Here is a 17225-nt window from a genome sequence, read left to right as displayed (position 1 = left end):
GCCTCGGATGTCCCAGAAGGTTTGAGTCCTTACTTCTGCTGGGAAATTGTGATTGTTGTCACAGCAGGAGAAGCACCAAACCTAATGCAATCAACAGCTATTTCTACTATTGATTAAGCTCCCATGTACTTTTTGACAGTCCGAAACCCTTCAAGATCCCGTTTACACTCTCATACGACAAAGAAAAGCTGGAATTCTTGATTTACGAGCAGAGAAAGGACTTATCCGATTTATCCGTCTCGGTGATTTCCCTCTAATGCATCAGATCGGCTCGAAAAAAAAACAAAAAAACAAGTTCCCTGAGTCCAAGATGACGCCTTTTTAAAAGGTTTCGTCTTTCTGCCCATCCCTAAGAAACCTCAATTCTCTCAGTTCACAATTGCATAAGACACAGAGAAGCAAGAAATCTCCATTATTGGCAATACAAATGATTATGTATCGGTAATTCAGAATTAGTATTTAAACCATCCTGCTATAGTGCTGTGTTTTTGATAGTGAAACCAACATGTTATGTTTATTGTTACGCTCCAGCTTGTGAACATTTATAGGCTTTTCTGAATTTACGTTAAAGCTTGGGTTGGCAATCTTAGAAAAGTAAGAGCAGCCCCTCCCATTGGCCCTCTCGTCAAAGCTACGTCCCCAAAACTTACTGACTGACAGCTGCTGGAAGACGAGCTCTCCCTGACTCGCTCGCTACCTTCTGGTTATCGTCTCTGCTTCAGTCGTGTACGTCCCTCCGGCTGAAGACCTGGATCACGCGCAGTGAGAACACCGGTAGATGCAGGCAGGTCGGTTAGTGACACACAGGTACACCAGCCAATGAATTTGGTCTGAATCAAATGATTGCGTGTGTTTGTTACGGTCCTGCCGGGGGCCACAGACACCAGCTTCGTTCAGGTGAATTTATTATTTATTGATTTCTACTTGGATGTGAAGAGGGTTTGAACAAATAAGCAGAAATCCTGACCCCACGGTGAAATGTGTTCCTCGTGTGCTTAGTTCTTTAATAACCGTCTCGGTCTGACACTGAATACTGTGAAATGATGCTGTGATACATGTCTGCTGGGGAGGAACTGAAATACTGTGAACACTGGCGAGGAAATCAGGGGGAACTCATGGATTCTACCATCTTACAATTAGTTAAACCCAGTTCTGCTCATACAGAGTTAAAGCCTGAACCTTAACCTGTGTATAGTCACAAGTAAGTTGTGTATTAAAGGCCAGTGTCTGTATGAGAAATGAATCCAGGAGCTTGTGTTGCTGTCTTCAGGGCCGTGCGGGGTGTCGCTGCTGCTGCTGCTCTCTGGAGATCAGAACATCTCAAACAACTGCAGTGACTCGCCCCAAGGCTCGCTCATGGAAATAAAAAAAATGATTGGAGCTCTCGTCATGTGAGAGCGTAGCAGAAAATGAGGCTGCAGCTAATTTTAATGATGACACAGTTTAACACAGCGAACTGCAGCCGTCCCCCACAATGTCACACTGTAATATCCCTGTGTTTGAGTTAGAATCTGACGTTTTGATTGTGTTGTTGTTCTCTCACCTCCTCGTCTAATCGATTTATTAATACACATCGCACTTTGTCATTTCCTCAGTTTCCGTCAGGCAGTGACACATCTCGTGACTGCCCTGTGTGTTAACCCTCGATATCTCCACATGATGTGTTCATAATGTCTGGATAGTGGAGGCGACCTGAGGAGCAGGAAAGGATGCAACACGTGGAAGATAAGATTAGCAGCATAAGCTGAAACAGGCAATAAGTTGTATTCAGTATTTCTATCAACAATGGATCACATGACTTCTCCTACATGTGTGAAAGGGGTTTGCTTGTAGTAAAGACACCACAGACTCTGTGGTTCCTCTCATAGAGATGAATATCTTCTTATTGGTATGTTGTGGTCGACAAGGAGGTTATGGTTTCCGCCCTGTGTTTGTTTGATTCTCAGCAGGATTAAGCAAAAACTACTGTACAGGGTTTTTACAAAACTTGGTGGAAGGCTCCAAGAAAGTTATACAGTTTCTGAGTGGATCAAATTCAGGAGCCAGATCCAGATATATTTTCCACTAGATAAACAAATAATCAATTATCAACCGTTCAGGAAAAAGTATGACTAATGTTCAGTGGTAACAGGTTTACTTCTGGTTTCTTCTTTCTTTCAAGTGGCCAGAAAACCTAACTTAAAGTATTATTTTATTTAACGTATTTATCCATCAACAACGATGCTCATTGATCAATAGAAAAATAACTAAATGAGCTGGCGTTAACATAAAAGGCTCATTTATCTGCTGGAGGATCTTAGGAGGCGACCTGACAACAAGACGAGGCTCAAACAGTTAGTTTGTTTTCCACGCTGCTCTTTTCCAAAACAACAGCTCAGACTGGGCAGTGAAGTCGTGTCTCGTGTTTTTGTCGTGCTCTTCCTTGTTCTGAGCCACGGTTGACATCTTAGCTGGAGTTAACTGCCCTGCCCAGTCCTTGGAGCTATTTGTACCAGACAAACTGACGTCTCCCTGTGAGCAGCAGTGGTTTCCATTGACAGGATACTGGTAGAACGACTGTTGCGGCAGTTGAATCACGACAATCCAAACAAACGCACGCGTCTGGGAGTGTGTCGCAAGTTCTTTTAAAAACCATCCAGTGTATTTAACGTGCAGTGGCTCAAAGTGTCCACTTTCACTCTCTCTGACTGTGATTATGTCTCACAGCTCTCATCGTCTAATGACTATCAGCCGACACATCGCTGACTAAGATTGTTCTTCACAGTGCTGCTCATCCTGCCGCAGGCTCCATCCTCGTGCATTAGCCCAGAGCAGGCACTGAGTGTTCCTCTTTTTCACTGGTCCCAAACACAACCCCCCCCCCCCCCCCCCCATCATCTATACCCACCACCACATTTGTCTTCAGCCTTCTCATTGCCTTGAACTGCCTAAACCTGTTTATGTGAAGGGCTGCAGCGTTTCCCCGGGGCGCGCAGCTTCAAGCCAGCTATTTGCATTTTTAAAAAAAACCCATCAGAACATAGTTTTCTCTGGCTTTTCCCAGTGGTGCTTTGTGCTATGAGACTCATCTGATGCCAGAAATAAAACGTGGTTGAATCAGAAGAGAAAGAAAAGCTTGTGCTGTCACTTTCACTTCTGTATTACACCGCCTGCACAGAGAGTTGTCCGTCTTCCTCTTTGCAGTTCAGTATGTTTTCAGTGGTTAGAAATGTACCTTGCTCTGTGTCGTTGGGGGATAAAGGATTCACTCTGGATTGAAACCCAGCTTCACAGCTTGGTCCTGTCAGGGATCCATTTAAATGTGTTGTTTCAGTGTATAACAGCTTTTATATTGATTCTTACGACACGTTACCCCTTAGTGAGCTGTACAACAAGGTCTGTCTCAGTTCTTAATCTCTCTGAATGTGAAGGAAACACTGGTTTAATTTGCATTACGTGCATTTTCTACGGTGGCCTAATTAAGAGAACAACTTCATCAATTTGACGATACATGCGCTGGAACAAGTCACAACACAAATATAGAAACGTGCTGCAAATAGCGAAAACAACAACAGAAATGTTTCCCGGGGACCCAACAAAGTGATGAACCTGCTGTAGCTCAGTGCTTTGGGAAGTTTTTGAAGTCTGCTACTCATCAGTGGTGATATGAAGGTTTTTCGTGAATGTAAACATTCTGCAAAATGAAAATGCCCAACGTCTGTGATAGAGGGAGCTTCTCTCGCCCACAGAAAACACTAAAGCTCCTGAAACACCTCGTCAGTAGTCGGGCGGATAGCTCCGCATCAAGATGCCCCACATTTCCATAATGCACGCCTAGCGGCTCGTCTGGCAATGCCAGCTAACAGCCGGCACTCCCTATATGCGCTGGAAGCACCTGACCAATCACAACACAGCTGGTCGGACTAAATGAGTAGTTTCCAAAGATATTCAATCAATCCACTTTTTAATGAATTAGGTCATTTAAGTGCAGAGTCAGTTTGAGCTTCAGTCCTGCTCACCTGGAGCTGCTGCCTTCCACCTCCTCCTGCACAGCCTCAGCTTCCTGCTCTGCTGTCAGCTGATAGGCTGCGGGCCGGTTGCTGAGTCACATGGAGCGATCAGGTCTGCAGCCCCCCCCCCCCCCCTGTCTGTCTCACATGCTCAGAGCAATCTTCATTCAGCTTCGTTGTTTTTCTTCCTCATAATTTGAAGTGAAATGTGAAATCTGAAGCAGTTCACTGCTGTCTTCACCACAGCAGCTGTGATACTGAGGCGGTCACCGTGACATCGGAGAGAAAACCAATGTTTGTTTCATTTCTCTATTTTTCACCGAGACGAGCAGTTGAACACAACTTCCCTCAGTGTTTCTGTAATTATTCGGCCTGTTTGCAGCTTCAGTGTGCTGCGCTTTCAGCAGAGATTTATTAGGCAGCTCACTACAAGTGCTGCCAAAGCGCTCAGTCATAATCCTCTTAAGTGTGTGTGTGTGTGTGTGTGTGTGTGTGTGTGTGTGTGTGTGTGTGTGTGTGTGTGTGTGTGTGTGTGTGTGTGTGTGTGTGTGTGTGTGTGTGTGTGTGTGTGTGTGTGAATACAAAGCAAAGTCAGGTTGGATGTGAAGAAACACATGAGGAGTGTGATGCACAGAATATGACATATAGTCTTTTGCTAACATGTGCATATTAATATAATAACTAACTAACTATAATAGCTAACTCAAGATCTGATTATGTGCTATGACTGCATTATGACAGCACTAAGGAGCTGATGATTATGGGAGATATTACAACCATGAATGTGTGTGTAACGCCCGGGTGGGAATGTTGCCTGGAAAGGGAATCTCCAGTTGATAAACTTTTGGAGCTGGTACAGTCGACGGTGAAGCCATTGTCCGAAAAACACATTAAGTACAAGCAATAGAACTTATATCGTCGGGGGCTGTAGCCAATATCAGCTCATATTGATTCCCCATCATATGATGTCATATTATAAGTGATGTCATGAAGCAGTCAGAAAATGACGTCATGCACAGTTCAACAGAGCGTTTTGCAGGCTTCTTTGTATCTTACAGGACTACGGACATGACTTCAAGCTTATATAGATCGATAAGTAATTTATGGTCACATGGTAGAACGATGTCACCGTGAAGTCCACAAATGACGTCATATAGTGTGGTAATGTGTATTAGAAACACAAACTGCATCTTGTTTGGATAAATCCATCATCATCAGGGTTTGAATGGGACGTTAGCATCGCCTCATTGGGGTATGAACACAGCGTGCACAGCGTATTCATCGCCCCTCTGATGCTTTTCATTTCTGTTTGAACTCAGCGTCTGATCTGGAGTTGAACCGTCAGCAGGAAGCAGATCTAATTTCTGTGGATTGGCTCAAATTTTTCATCACAGCTGAACCTAAGTCCCAGTTTTTCTTTAAGCATCATAAGTGATGACTCCTCAGCTTTTTTAATAGCACCTCAAACTGCATTTTACAAATACACAACCTGTCTTTATCTTGGCTTTTTCTACTCTCACACGCTGTTCTGAGCTTTTCACGTAGAGCAGGTGGTTCAGTCAGTTCCTTGCTCAAAGGCACCTTGAGTTGTAGTAGGAGGAAAACAGAGCATTTAGTATCAGAGGTACCAGGAAGTGTCACAAACACATGGTCTAACCTTTCGTTTAAATGTTGTTTCTCACTGGCAGGGCTGTAAAAAGCTGTTTGCAGGTCAGAAGATTTCAACTGGGAGTGAAACATCTGAAGCGTGTGTGTTTTTTTGCCCATTAATGATTTTTCTACGTTACTCAATGTGTCACATGTGAACCCTAGTCTGCTGTTCCCTGAAGGGACCTGGACGCCCTGTGTGACCCTTTTATAGCTGCGACAGTAACAGACGTTACCAGTTACATGCGTTTCATTTAGTTCTGTGAGGAATAAACTGAACCTTTAAGCCACGATATAATAATGTGACATATAATTAATGTGCTCATCATTTTCTTTTCCTGCTCCAGGATGCGTGAGGACATGTCCACCATGGTGTGCGTGAAGGAGGAGGAGGACCCTGGGGAGAAGCTGTCCCAGGAGGAGATCATCTCCCGGACCAAGCAGGTGATCCAGGGGCTGGAGGCCCTGAAGCAGGAGCACCACTCCATCCTCGACGGCCTGCTGGGCACGCTGCGCTGCCTGAAGCAGGATGAGGAGGGCGTCCTGGTGGAGGAGAAGTCCCACATGATCCGCAAGTCCATGGAGATGCTGGAGCTTGGGCTGAGTGAAGCACAGGTGTGTGTCTATATGATCCCAGACATCTCAAACAATAGAGAATCATTATCAACTGAAATGTTCTGCTAGTTGTTGGCTACATGCTTGAAGCTATGTAGCCTCAGCAGAATATGTCACCATTTTAAAAAAAAAAAAAAAAAAAAAAGCAAATCAAAGCATACACACAGATTCCAATGCTGAGATGTAGATTTCATCTCAGAAGTTTATACATCGAATTAGCGTTGTCTGTTTCTCTTTATTATCATTTTAAATACATACGAAAGTGAATTTCTGTCGCCATCTTAGCTCCAGTGTTTCCTAAATACAATTCCCCCTTCAGAAATACAACGTTTGTTGAAAGTGTTGAAACACCGTTCCTGTGAGTCAGTGATGAGTCACTCTCTTCAGCCCTGATCTCTCACTCTGATTTCCACCTGCAGTCATGTTGAAGCACAGAGTGATTCATATTTTTCTGCATAATTCTCCAACTGCATAATTCTCTTATGTGTCAAACTCTCCAGACAAACTCTCGCCCTCCAGCCTCTAACCTGAGACCTATATGCTTTTATGAGGAGGATTAGTTAGTGTACACACATGCTGGGGGGGTGTACTCTCCCACGCAGTTTTACTTTCCTTCTTTACACATAACACTTCCACTGATTCTGTCATTATATCTATTTGTGTTAGGACGTTGAACTCTGTTGTTCCTTGTATTAAAACTACTGTCAACAATGTATTGTCCTACAGGCATCACATACTCTGGTGTTATGATACTTACAAATGAATATAATCTTTGGAATTAAAGTTTATCCAAAAAAGCATCATTCTGTTGAACCAACAGACTGTAAATATGAATGGATGACGAATATCCATTTGTGGAGTTGATCCAACATCCCAACTGTGTGAACTGTTTAAAGAAACTCGCTCCTCCTCCTCCTCCTCCTCCTCCTCGTCCAGGTGATGATGGCGTTGTCGAGCCACCTGAGCTCGGTGGAGTCGGAGAAGCAGAAGCTGCGAGCTCAGGTCCGCCGGCTCTGCCAGGAGAACCAGTGGCTGCGGGACGAGCTGGCCGGGACGCAGCAGAAGCTGCAGAAGAGCGAGCAGAGCGTGGCCCAGCTGGAGGAGGAGAAGAAGCACCTGGAGTTCATGAACCAGCTGAAGAAGTACGACGAGGACCTGTCCCCAACTGTGAGTCCAGAATGTGTCTCCATGGTCTCGTGTTTAAGATGCATGCATTTCCAAGTTAACACCTTCGTCATCCTGAGATATTTATATTATTATATCTTAGGTCGCGTGTTAGAAACATCATCAACTTAAGTATCATAATGAGCTCAGCATCATTTTGTATTGTAGCTCCCATTTCTTTCAAAGACACTGATTCCTGCTATTTGGATTTTTTTCTAGTCACTTTCCTAAACGTCTTTTATCAGCAGCAGAGACAAATGCACACGGTCAATATAAAGGATCTCAAGTGTTTTAAGTGCTTGTAAATGTATTTTCAAAGATCCAGAGGACAGAAGGAGTGACTCAGCAAATACTTGAAATGTTCTTTTGTGGTTTTAGAAAACAGTCCGAACATTACCCCTCTGTCTCTGTCCTCCTTCTCTCTCTCACTCCTTCTCTCTCTCACTCCTTCTCTCTCTCACTCCTTCTCTCTCTCACTCCTTCTCTCTCTCACTCGCTCCCCTCAGGAGGAGAAAGACTCTGACTCCAGCAAAGAGACTCTGGATGATCTCTTCCCTGACGACCACGACGACCAACCCCCGGGCAGTAAGTGTTACGTCTTCTTCTCTCCGCTCTGAGGGAGTCGTGAGCAGTTTCAAATGAAAACATCAAATATACCTCCTGGTGCTGGGATGTAGATTTAATAGCACTGGTCTCGTTAAACCTCTGGAAACAAATGGTTTTGTCATGTTTCTATATTCAGTCTTTTTATTTGGATCAATATGTTTATTTAGCAACATTTTAAGATTAAACAGTTCTGTATTTTTTTAATTTATAACAATTTCAGGACTTTTATCATTCATTATGGTTCACTCATTTACATAACATTTTATCTTAGGTTGTATTGAGTTTAGATAAATTAAGCTTTTTAACAAATAAGCAAAAATACAGATGTAAACACCGGCAAACTACGCAGAGTTCAAATGGTTAAAACTTAGATTTAACCGAGAAGTTGTTAATGTTTCTGTTCTATAGATAGAATCCTTTGGGAATCGAACTACTGTATTTGTACCAGTGACGCCCATGTAAGTCAGTGGACGTCCCCCCCCCCCCCCCGCCTCAGTGTTTGATGGGGTGATCTTTCAGTAACTCAGTAGTCCAGACAGTAAAGCTGTGCTGGCTGTAAAGGTCCATTTGTCAGGACCTGCTTCAGCCTGGATGGAGGCCAGATGGAGAAAATACCCTCTCAGCCACACTGGTGTTATTTACTTCCAGGATTTCTACTCTGATTTACCTTCTGCGTGGCTCTCGTCTGGCGAAATAATGTTTGACTTCAGAGGTGTTGTTATGATCTGATTAGATTTGGCTTTGAATTTCGATAAGCTTGAAGCACACAGTGGTGATTAGCTTCACCCAGTTTGTCTTTATGAAACCAGTCCAAGTCCAGATGCTCCGGCGCAAGAGCCACAGCGTCTACTGGTCTGTTTGAAACATCTGAATTGAAAGAAATGTACCGTGACCGTGAGTTTGTTTTCGGGATGAATGAGAGAGTGACTAAGAAGTTTCTGGTCACAACAAAAAGGAAAACAATTTGTCCTCCAACTTGGCACCGGCAGCGCTGTTTAAACCCTTTTTTGTACCAAGGTGATTTCCATCTGGCTCCCAGCACCAGTTTGTCGGCCAGTTTTAAACTGGCAGCAGACCTGGAGCCGGACTCCAGGCCTCTGAGCAGTAAATAGATAAATAAGATTAAAAGAATTAAAAATAAAATAAGGGATTACTAGTACAAGCAAATAAACACAAATACAAATCTTCAAGTTAATCAAAGACAGAACTGCATGACAGAGCAAACAGAGGCACACATGTTATCACTGTTCGCTATTTTCCTTGTGTGTATTGATAGGTTATTTATTTCTCCTCTGTCATAGAGTTACACACACACACACACACACACACACACACACACACACACACACACACACACACACACGCACACGCACGCACACACGCACACTGCAGTTTTATTGTGAATCAATCCAACACACACTGTCCTGCTGCCCCACATACTCAGCAGAGCATCGAATATGCAGTAATCTGCCACTGAAAACCACCTCCAGCACTATTTCTTCCCATTTATGTTCCTAAAAAAATTTAGATGATGAATTTATGACATCTTGCAGCTAAAGACAGACGCTGTGAATAACAGAAATACAGAATTCCTCTCGCTGTATCTTTTCAAGAGGGATAAAGATCTGTCCGTGTCAGATATGTATTTGCAGCACATTCCTCCTCAGGCGGAATTAAATTCCACAATTTTTTAGCTGTAAAGGCGGTTTTGTCGTCTGCGTGTTTCTGTTCTTGTGAAAACAGACTTTATTTTTTTGTATGTGTAAATGCCAGGATGTGGTCGGCGGTATTTCCTCTTTCTTACAGTGTTTCGTGGGAGTAATCTCAGGGTGTGATCCACACTTCTGTGTTTTTGGCCCAAATTTTGATTTCAGGTTGTAGAGCAAAGGAAGTAAAGCAGGTCGGAGCAAATAAGAGGATATTTATCTGATGTTTTATCCTTAGTTACATGCTGAGAATGAAAGATGTCAAACTCAATGAGATTTAATAAGGAAAGAGAGATGGGATGTGTTGAGGATCTGCTGGTGCACGGAGCAGGAAAACATTAATACGCTGTGGAGAAAAGTGGATGAACGCGAGAAGAGATGTGTTTCTCCTCCTCTCCTCTTCAGGCTGCCTGGAAAGCTTCTGAGGCTTTGGTATATTATGTTAGCAGTGAGAAGGTAATGGTGCAGGGAGGACGATAATGATGATGAGAGCTCTTTCTGGATTTAAACTGACCTCAGGCTTATTCACAGTGGTTTTTTCTGTACAAATATTTCCATTTCAGCATTTTTGATCTAACTCTACGATGCCCAGCGAGGTGCTGGATGTACTTGTAACCTGTTATGTTAATGAAATGAACACGTTCCATAAACGCTGCAGGTTTATAATAAGGGACTGAACCTGAACACCTGGTATCACTTGGTGTGTCGGACTCTTTACTGTGGTCAGTGTGATTGCTGCCGTGGGGCGGCTCCCTCTTTAAACACCACTCGCTCTCCTTCGCAGTAAATATAGAGGTGCCTGCCTTTAATAAGACACTCAATCGGGGGGGTTTCCTGACCTCTCACATGCACACACACACTCACACACAGAATCAGACCTACAGACATGAGGTATGTTCTGAGAGAGATTCCTGTCGTGTCCTCCTGACCCCGGCAACGTTCCACACAGAAACCATGTTCTGTGCACTGCAGCAGAATGAGGACATTGTTGGTGTGTGAATAATCTGTTATTTGGGGCACACGTTAACAGCCTGATGTTTGTTTGTAGCAGCTCAGCAGCGAGCACACATCCACATGGGAAGAAAACAAAATTAGAATTCACTTGATCTGAATTTTTTATTGGATCTGCAGTAAGTTGCACACATTCATAGATATCAGTCCCCTAAACACGCAGGATTATTTTCCATCAAGATCCCAGGAATTATTATCTGAGGAATCAACTAAAATGTTAAAAGAAAACAACTCATAATGTTTGAGAAGGTAAAATATAATTCCCGGATCCCCCCCCCCCCTGATCTGAATCCGCACTAATGTATCCTTGTGTCAAGCTCCACTCCTCTCCACAATTTCATGGAAATCGGTTCAGTAGTTTTTGTATAATCCTGCTAACTATATAACACAGACTTAGTATTACATCATTAAACAGAGAATTGTTCAGTTTATGTGTGAATCTCAATGTTCTGTGTCATTGTGTCTCCAGTCCAGCCGGCTCATGGCAGTGCCGCGGCGGCGGCTGCCCAGCAGGGAGGCTATGAGATCCCGGCCCGTCTGAGGACCCTCCACAACCTGGTGATCCAGTACGCCTCCCAGGGCCGGTACGAGGTGGCTGTGCCGCTTTGCAAACAGGCCCTGGAGGACCTGGAGAAAACCTCTGGACACGACCACCCAGACGTTGCCACCATGCTCAATATCCTCGCCCTCGTCTACAGGTTAGTCGAGGACGTCCAGTACGTTTGTTAGACTCTACAACTTTAAACCTTTATAATAGAGTAACTGTAAAGTTCATCAGCTAAAAACTTAGTTCGCACTGTTCACACCTTCACTAGTTTGTAAATCCTCAGAGTCCTCGACCACTTTGACTATTTTGACAAGCCTGGAGTTGAAACTTCTCAGTGAACGGTGAGACAGTGTTGGTCGGTGTCAGTGTTTGGTGGATAGCAATGAAAGGAATGTTAATAACCTTGTTGCTTCACGGCACAGCTTGAATCCTTCAGCTCCGACAACAATCTGGCTTCTTCTGAGCCAAACATGCAGTAATGGACACAACACGTAGTCTCTTTGTCACTCTCACAAAGGCCCTGGAGGCCGTTTGTACACACCTTTAAAAACGCCGTGTGACTGGCCCCCCAGTGAGAGCTGGATGCCTTTCTACGTCAGGAGGGGAACACGGCAAACACAACCCAAGATTTACAGAACAGTGACAGAACGGGTCGAGTGTTAATTTCCCAGGCAAAGAGGCGAAGGACAAAAGAATGACACAAGAATTCTCCAGGGTCGTTGCCATGTTCTTTTTCTCCCTCTTCCACAAATCTTATCCGTTGAATAGTGAGCCCGGGCTTTTGATTTGGTTTCCCTGCAGGAACGATGGACTAGCTCGACTTGTCGTCAGCAGACTGTCGCTCTGACTGTGGGAACCTGCGCAAAACTATTTCGACCATGTCACCTGAAAATAATGGGCTATTAGTGGAAAATGTCGTCATTGTTTGAAGTGTCCTCTCTTCGTGTGTCAGTCTGTGCATCTGACTCTGCTGGTTTGTGTCTGTTCCTCAGGGATCAGAACAAATACAAGGAGGCAGCCAACCTGCTGAATGATGCTCTGGCCATTAGAGAGAAGACGCTCGGCAGAGACCATCCAGCGGTGAGTGCATCTTCCTCTTCATCACACCAACGTCATTCCGTTGTGTTTTTCTTTCATCTCACAGTTGGACAAGACATTTTTATGCCATCACAACTTTATCTGAATCATAGATGTATCACTTTGTTCTTAAGGTTATGTTGCCCTTGGTGGAAGAAATGTAGAAACGCATAAAAGTTCAAAAATCTCTTTAAACCTAGCATCACACAAGTCATATTTTAACTAGTGAATCCATCAGAACAACAACATTAAATGAATAGTTGGACATTTCAAAGGAATCCTGCTTATTTGCTGAATTGTTTAAGAAAAGCTAAGCTAATTAGTCAGTTAGCCTAGCTTAGCATAAAGAGTGTAAATGGTGGGGAGATTGCTCGCCGGGCTCGACCATAAGGCAACGACATCCGTTAGAGGCCCAGTGTTTAAGATTTAGTGGGAATTCAGAACATAGAAAACAAGACAAACACGACAAAAATATATGTAATAATAGATAAATAAACATTCTGATAAATGGCTCCAAAATATACAATCAAATGCACAAACATGCTAATAGGATTGGAGTTTGAATGCTTTTCCAAACCCAGCTGATGTATGTCTGCTAGTCTGTGATGATCAGAGTGAACACAGAGGATTTCACAAATATTTAACCCAGATCCATGAACCTGTGTCCGTCAGTAAACACACAGCAGGTCGACTAACTGTGTTAACCCCAGCAGGCTTCTGTCTCCACTGTCTGGACCGACATCCCACTGCACTTTGTCAAGCTGAGGTTAGCCCTCCACATTCCTCCCCTCCCACCTCCCTCCTTCACCCTCTCACACCGTCACCAGGCCCCGATCCGGCTCTTCCACAAGGGAGTTGATTCTGATTTGTCACTCAGAAGGAATCACATCTCAATTCACCGTCCACAGACTTGTTTTCTTTCTCTGTTTCTCTTTGAATCCACTTCAATCTTCTCAATCTTCTCAGTCTCCTCTACTGTCCTTTGTCTTCACGTTAAGTTTTTAAAGCCGGTTCTGAATGTGAACTGGAATGCTACGGGCGCTTTGTCGTCTTCATCATCTGATCTGTAAGTTTGAGTCTGGGATGAAACACTAGATTGTTAGACTCTAACTAATTTGAATGATTTCGTTTAGATTGTGCAGGGAAAAGCAACAATGCATTAGATTCTACACCCCTCCTCCATCACTGCTCTCCCCCTCTTGGGCCAAATCCACACTACTACCACTACATTTTAGTTTTAAAAAACAAAAATCAATGTTTCCACGTCTGTCGTCGACACTTTTCTGGAGTTTAAGAGCCTCGATGTCGGAGAAATCTGAAACTGAGACGGTTAGAGCGTTTAGCAGCGATGATGCCGTCGCCTGCGTTCTGTTCCTGATGGTTCTCACCGGTCACGACTCGATGAGCAGCGGTGAGAGAACAGAGCTTATTGTCAGTAACAGTTTCACCTTGTCGTCGCTCCAAGAGAAGAAATTCGTAGTATTTTCTGTAACTAAGCAACTACAGAGTAGACAGCTAAGTTTATTTTCTTTATCTTTATTCAACAGGTTTTTCAGTTTGAAAGCAGGGATTGATAAAAACCTCACGTGTGTTTTAATGTTACACGGACACAGATTATTACTGATGTGCAGCTAAAACACTTTTGTGTGGTCGGAAAATCGCTTTAGTTTTAAAACAAAATGTATTCTAATGGATGTAGCCTTCCTGAATCATCTCCCCCTCCTCCCAGTGCCTCACCCCTCTGTTCTTCCTCTCTCTCTTCCTCCCACTCGGCCACATGGCCACCAGATCCTGGTCTGAATCAGAGATCAGTGGTGACCTCCAGGCGCCTCAGTAGTCTCCCTTCTCATCAGTGCACGTGTTGGGGAATTATCACGCAGCTCATAAGGATCAAATTACAGCCCACGATGATCATCCACTGTTTCCACACCTTCTCTTTCTCCCCATCGATTACTCACTCACCAGATCAATGGCACTGGGCTGCTGTGGTGGAGTTTTGCGGTTGCACACGCACGGCACAAGGAGGTGGACGTGATTTGAAGCTCGAAGAATATTTCAGAATAATAAACGTGTTCTTGTGTTTTTCAGGTTGCAGCCACCCTCAACAACTTGGCTGTCCTCTATGGGAAGAGAGGGAAGTACAAGGAGGCCGAGCCTCTGTGCAAGAGGGCGCTGGAGATCAGAGAAAAGGTAGGTCAAAGGTCGCCCCACACAGGAGCAGTTGAATTAGTAATGAGGGAGCATGAAGAAGCAGATGTTTCTCCTCCCAAAAGATTTTTCTTGCTTTTGCTCCGCAGCCAACGCATGGTTATAATTTCCTCCCCCATCCTTTCAAACTAAAATTTACATTCACTTTCAGAATCAGTCAGTGTCCTACTTAGCAAACGCAAAAACTCTACACGGAAGATTTCTCTCAAGACGGTTGCCGTGAGTCACTGGTTTAAATGAAGGACAAATGTTTTTGAACATGACTAAGATTAAGTGAAACGTTCGGGGAGACGAGGACGAGACTTTCTCTCTGAATCAGGCAGACTGAGCTGTAGAGGCTGAGGTTAGCTGCTTTCACTCAAAGATTATTTACATCTGGGATTATTCAAGAAGAAACAAATTCATTTTCATGTGTCCCAATGACACAACTCGTGTGGACACCCTGCCTCCTCCATGTTAGCGAATGGGACCTGCAAAAAACTAGATGTACAGTAGAAGATGTTTAGACGAAGATTTTGCCAAATATAGATACGAGTACAGAACGTTCCATCTCTACTAAAGTTAGAGTTACAGTGGATAGTAACTCACTTTCTAGGATTTAAGTCGTTCCTGTTTCCATTTATCTTAAGAAGAAGAAAATATGTATCATGGTGCAGTCTGGTGCAGGAGAATTTTACTGTCATCATTCGTCTCATCTGTAGTTTGACGCCGACAGAGTTGCTGCTCAGAAATCTTAAAGGTGCAGAAGACACTTTCCTGCTCTCTTTCCTTTTGAACAAACCCTCCTCCTCCCTCCTGCTGCCTCCTCCCTCCTGCTGCCTCCTCCCTCCTGCTTCCTCCTCCCTCCTGCTGCCTCCTCCGAGAAAGAAACCTCATCTTTCCTTAAGCTGAACTATTTTAAGGCGGGGGGGAGGTGATAGGGGACTGTGGCAGAGCTGCTGATTCGTAAAGATTTGCACTTTCCTGCAGTTTTGTCTTTTTATAGAAGCTCAGCTTCTCACTGAGTTCGGGCTTCAGGGAGACTGTGGAATTAATTTTAAAACAGCTGCTGAGGCTTTTCACTGTGTTTATTTGAGTAGAACTTAAAAACTTTATGAAAACATGTTGACACAGTGAAAAGAACGATATAAATCCTGCTTATTTCCTCTGGTTCTGTTCTGAGACGTCCAGATTGAATGATACAGATGATTTCAATAAGCGCTGCTATAAAACTTCTTTTAAATTAGATCCAGGACACGTTCACATTATTTGCCGCATGATGTCAGTGACTGAAAGATAAACTGATCTGTAACATGACTTTAAATTCTCTTTTGAAACTGACAAAAACCTACAGATGATGAGTGTTTAGTGTGAGCATCTGAACTTTAACTATTAGTCCTTAGACTTGAAATGACTGGAACAATGAACTAAATATTTCCCTATTCATTTTCATGTCCATTGACCAATAGATTGATTAATTGTTCCTGTTCTAGTTAAAATAGTAGCAGTATAAACATCTCATTCTCATGTTCAGTAAATATCCATGTGAAGCGTGGGTTCAGGCGGTGCACTGTGAAGACGAGGATCTTTCCTTATTAATTTTAGATGAAGGTGGAGTTTCTGAGAGTTTCCCAGAAACCACTGCAGCACTGTTTGAAGTCCTGGCGTCCATCGACAAACACGATGTGTTCCTCAGCGACCCGCAGCTCATCGTGCTGTTGTTCTTATTGCGTCCTTTTCTCAGCTCACACTGTCAGATGTGTGTCTCTGTGGAGGAGGCGGGGGGGGAAGGCTGTGGCTCTGAGTGAATCCTGTAGGTTTCCTCTCTCTGCAGCAGCCTGGAGATCAGACTCCGGCTGTCAGGCTCCATCAGGCCGAGGGTTGAACCTGCGATGCTCAGGAAGGATTTCATTCTGCAGTAAACTGAGAAGCCACTTTGGTTTCTTCAGTTTTACTCTTGAGCACATGGTGGTTTTTTTTATTTCTCAGTCCTCTCTGGCCACTCGCTGTTCATGTCCCAGTTTCCCCAGTGGTTTTCATGGAGTCCTTTCTCACTGGTTTCACTGGTAGTGCTTCCTTTTTCATTTTTAGATTCTCTCTTCTGTCATCTCTTAATCTCTTTTCCCTTCCGTCTTTTTCTTGATTCTTGAACCTTTTACTGTAGTTTTCTAATTCTCGCCGCCTGGTTTGGTTTCTGCTGATGTTTTTAAATCAACACTCAGATCTAATGGCTTCTCTAACGATCTAATGGCTTCTCGGCACACAGGATATGCTTACTCCTCTTTCACAGCCACATCAATGCGAACACATTCACTTTTAAATGACGAGGATATCGTTTCCTATGAGGAATTCTGTTTGTTCCGCTTTTCAATGTGTTTCTCTACTGTTCTCAGCTTTTTCCTTATCAAACAATAGTAGAGCAACGTACCACCTGTAGTTCAGAAAGCAGGTTGCACATTTCAGTGTGTAAACAGAACCAACAAGTAGTTTAAGGGTCAAATCGAGCTGGAAAGAGATGAAACAAACTGTTCCAGTGACAAACATTTTGACAAACATCTCGCTGTCCCTAGAACACGACACACGAGGTTCAAAACTGGATTACACATCTGAAACTGAAGGATATTTAGTAGAGATATGGTAAAAGAATGACTCACCATATTGTAGATGTATAAAAGT

At 43.6% G+C, this 17225-nt stretch overlaps 1 protein-coding gene across 4 annotated transcripts in view; it reads left to right on the top strand.

Moving 5' to 3' along the window:
• Positions 1 to 17225, top strand: part of klc1a (kinesin light chain 1a) — a 33882-nt gene that overhangs the window by 1172 nt on the left and 15485 nt on the right. For all 4 annotated transcript variants that reach the window (XM_034577472.1, XM_034577471.1, XM_034577473.1 and 1 more), the window contains exons 2-7: positions 5984 to 6251; positions 7188 to 7418; positions 7922 to 8000; positions 11208 to 11436; positions 12278 to 12365; positions 14451 to 14552. In XM_034577472.1, coding sequence (XP_034433363.1) covers positions 5985 to 6251; positions 7188 to 7418; positions 7922 to 8000; positions 11208 to 11436; positions 12278 to 12365; positions 14451 to 14552 — 996 coding nt within the window. In that variant the 5' untranslated portion in view covers position 5984. The remainder of the gene's footprint in view (positions 1 to 5983; positions 6252 to 7187; positions 7419 to 7921; positions 8001 to 11207; positions 11437 to 12277; positions 12366 to 14450; positions 14553 to 17225) is intronic.

Source organism: Hippoglossus hippoglossus, chromosome 22, assembly GCF_009819705.1.
Source record: "Hippoglossus hippoglossus isolate fHipHip1 chromosome 22, fHipHip1.pri, whole genome shotgun sequence".
Lineage (NCBI taxonomy): Eukaryota > Metazoa > Chordata > Actinopteri > Pleuronectiformes > Pleuronectidae > Hippoglossus > Hippoglossus hippoglossus.
Note: the sequence above shows the minus strand (reverse complement) of the source record. Positions and strands in the feature narration are given on the sequence as shown.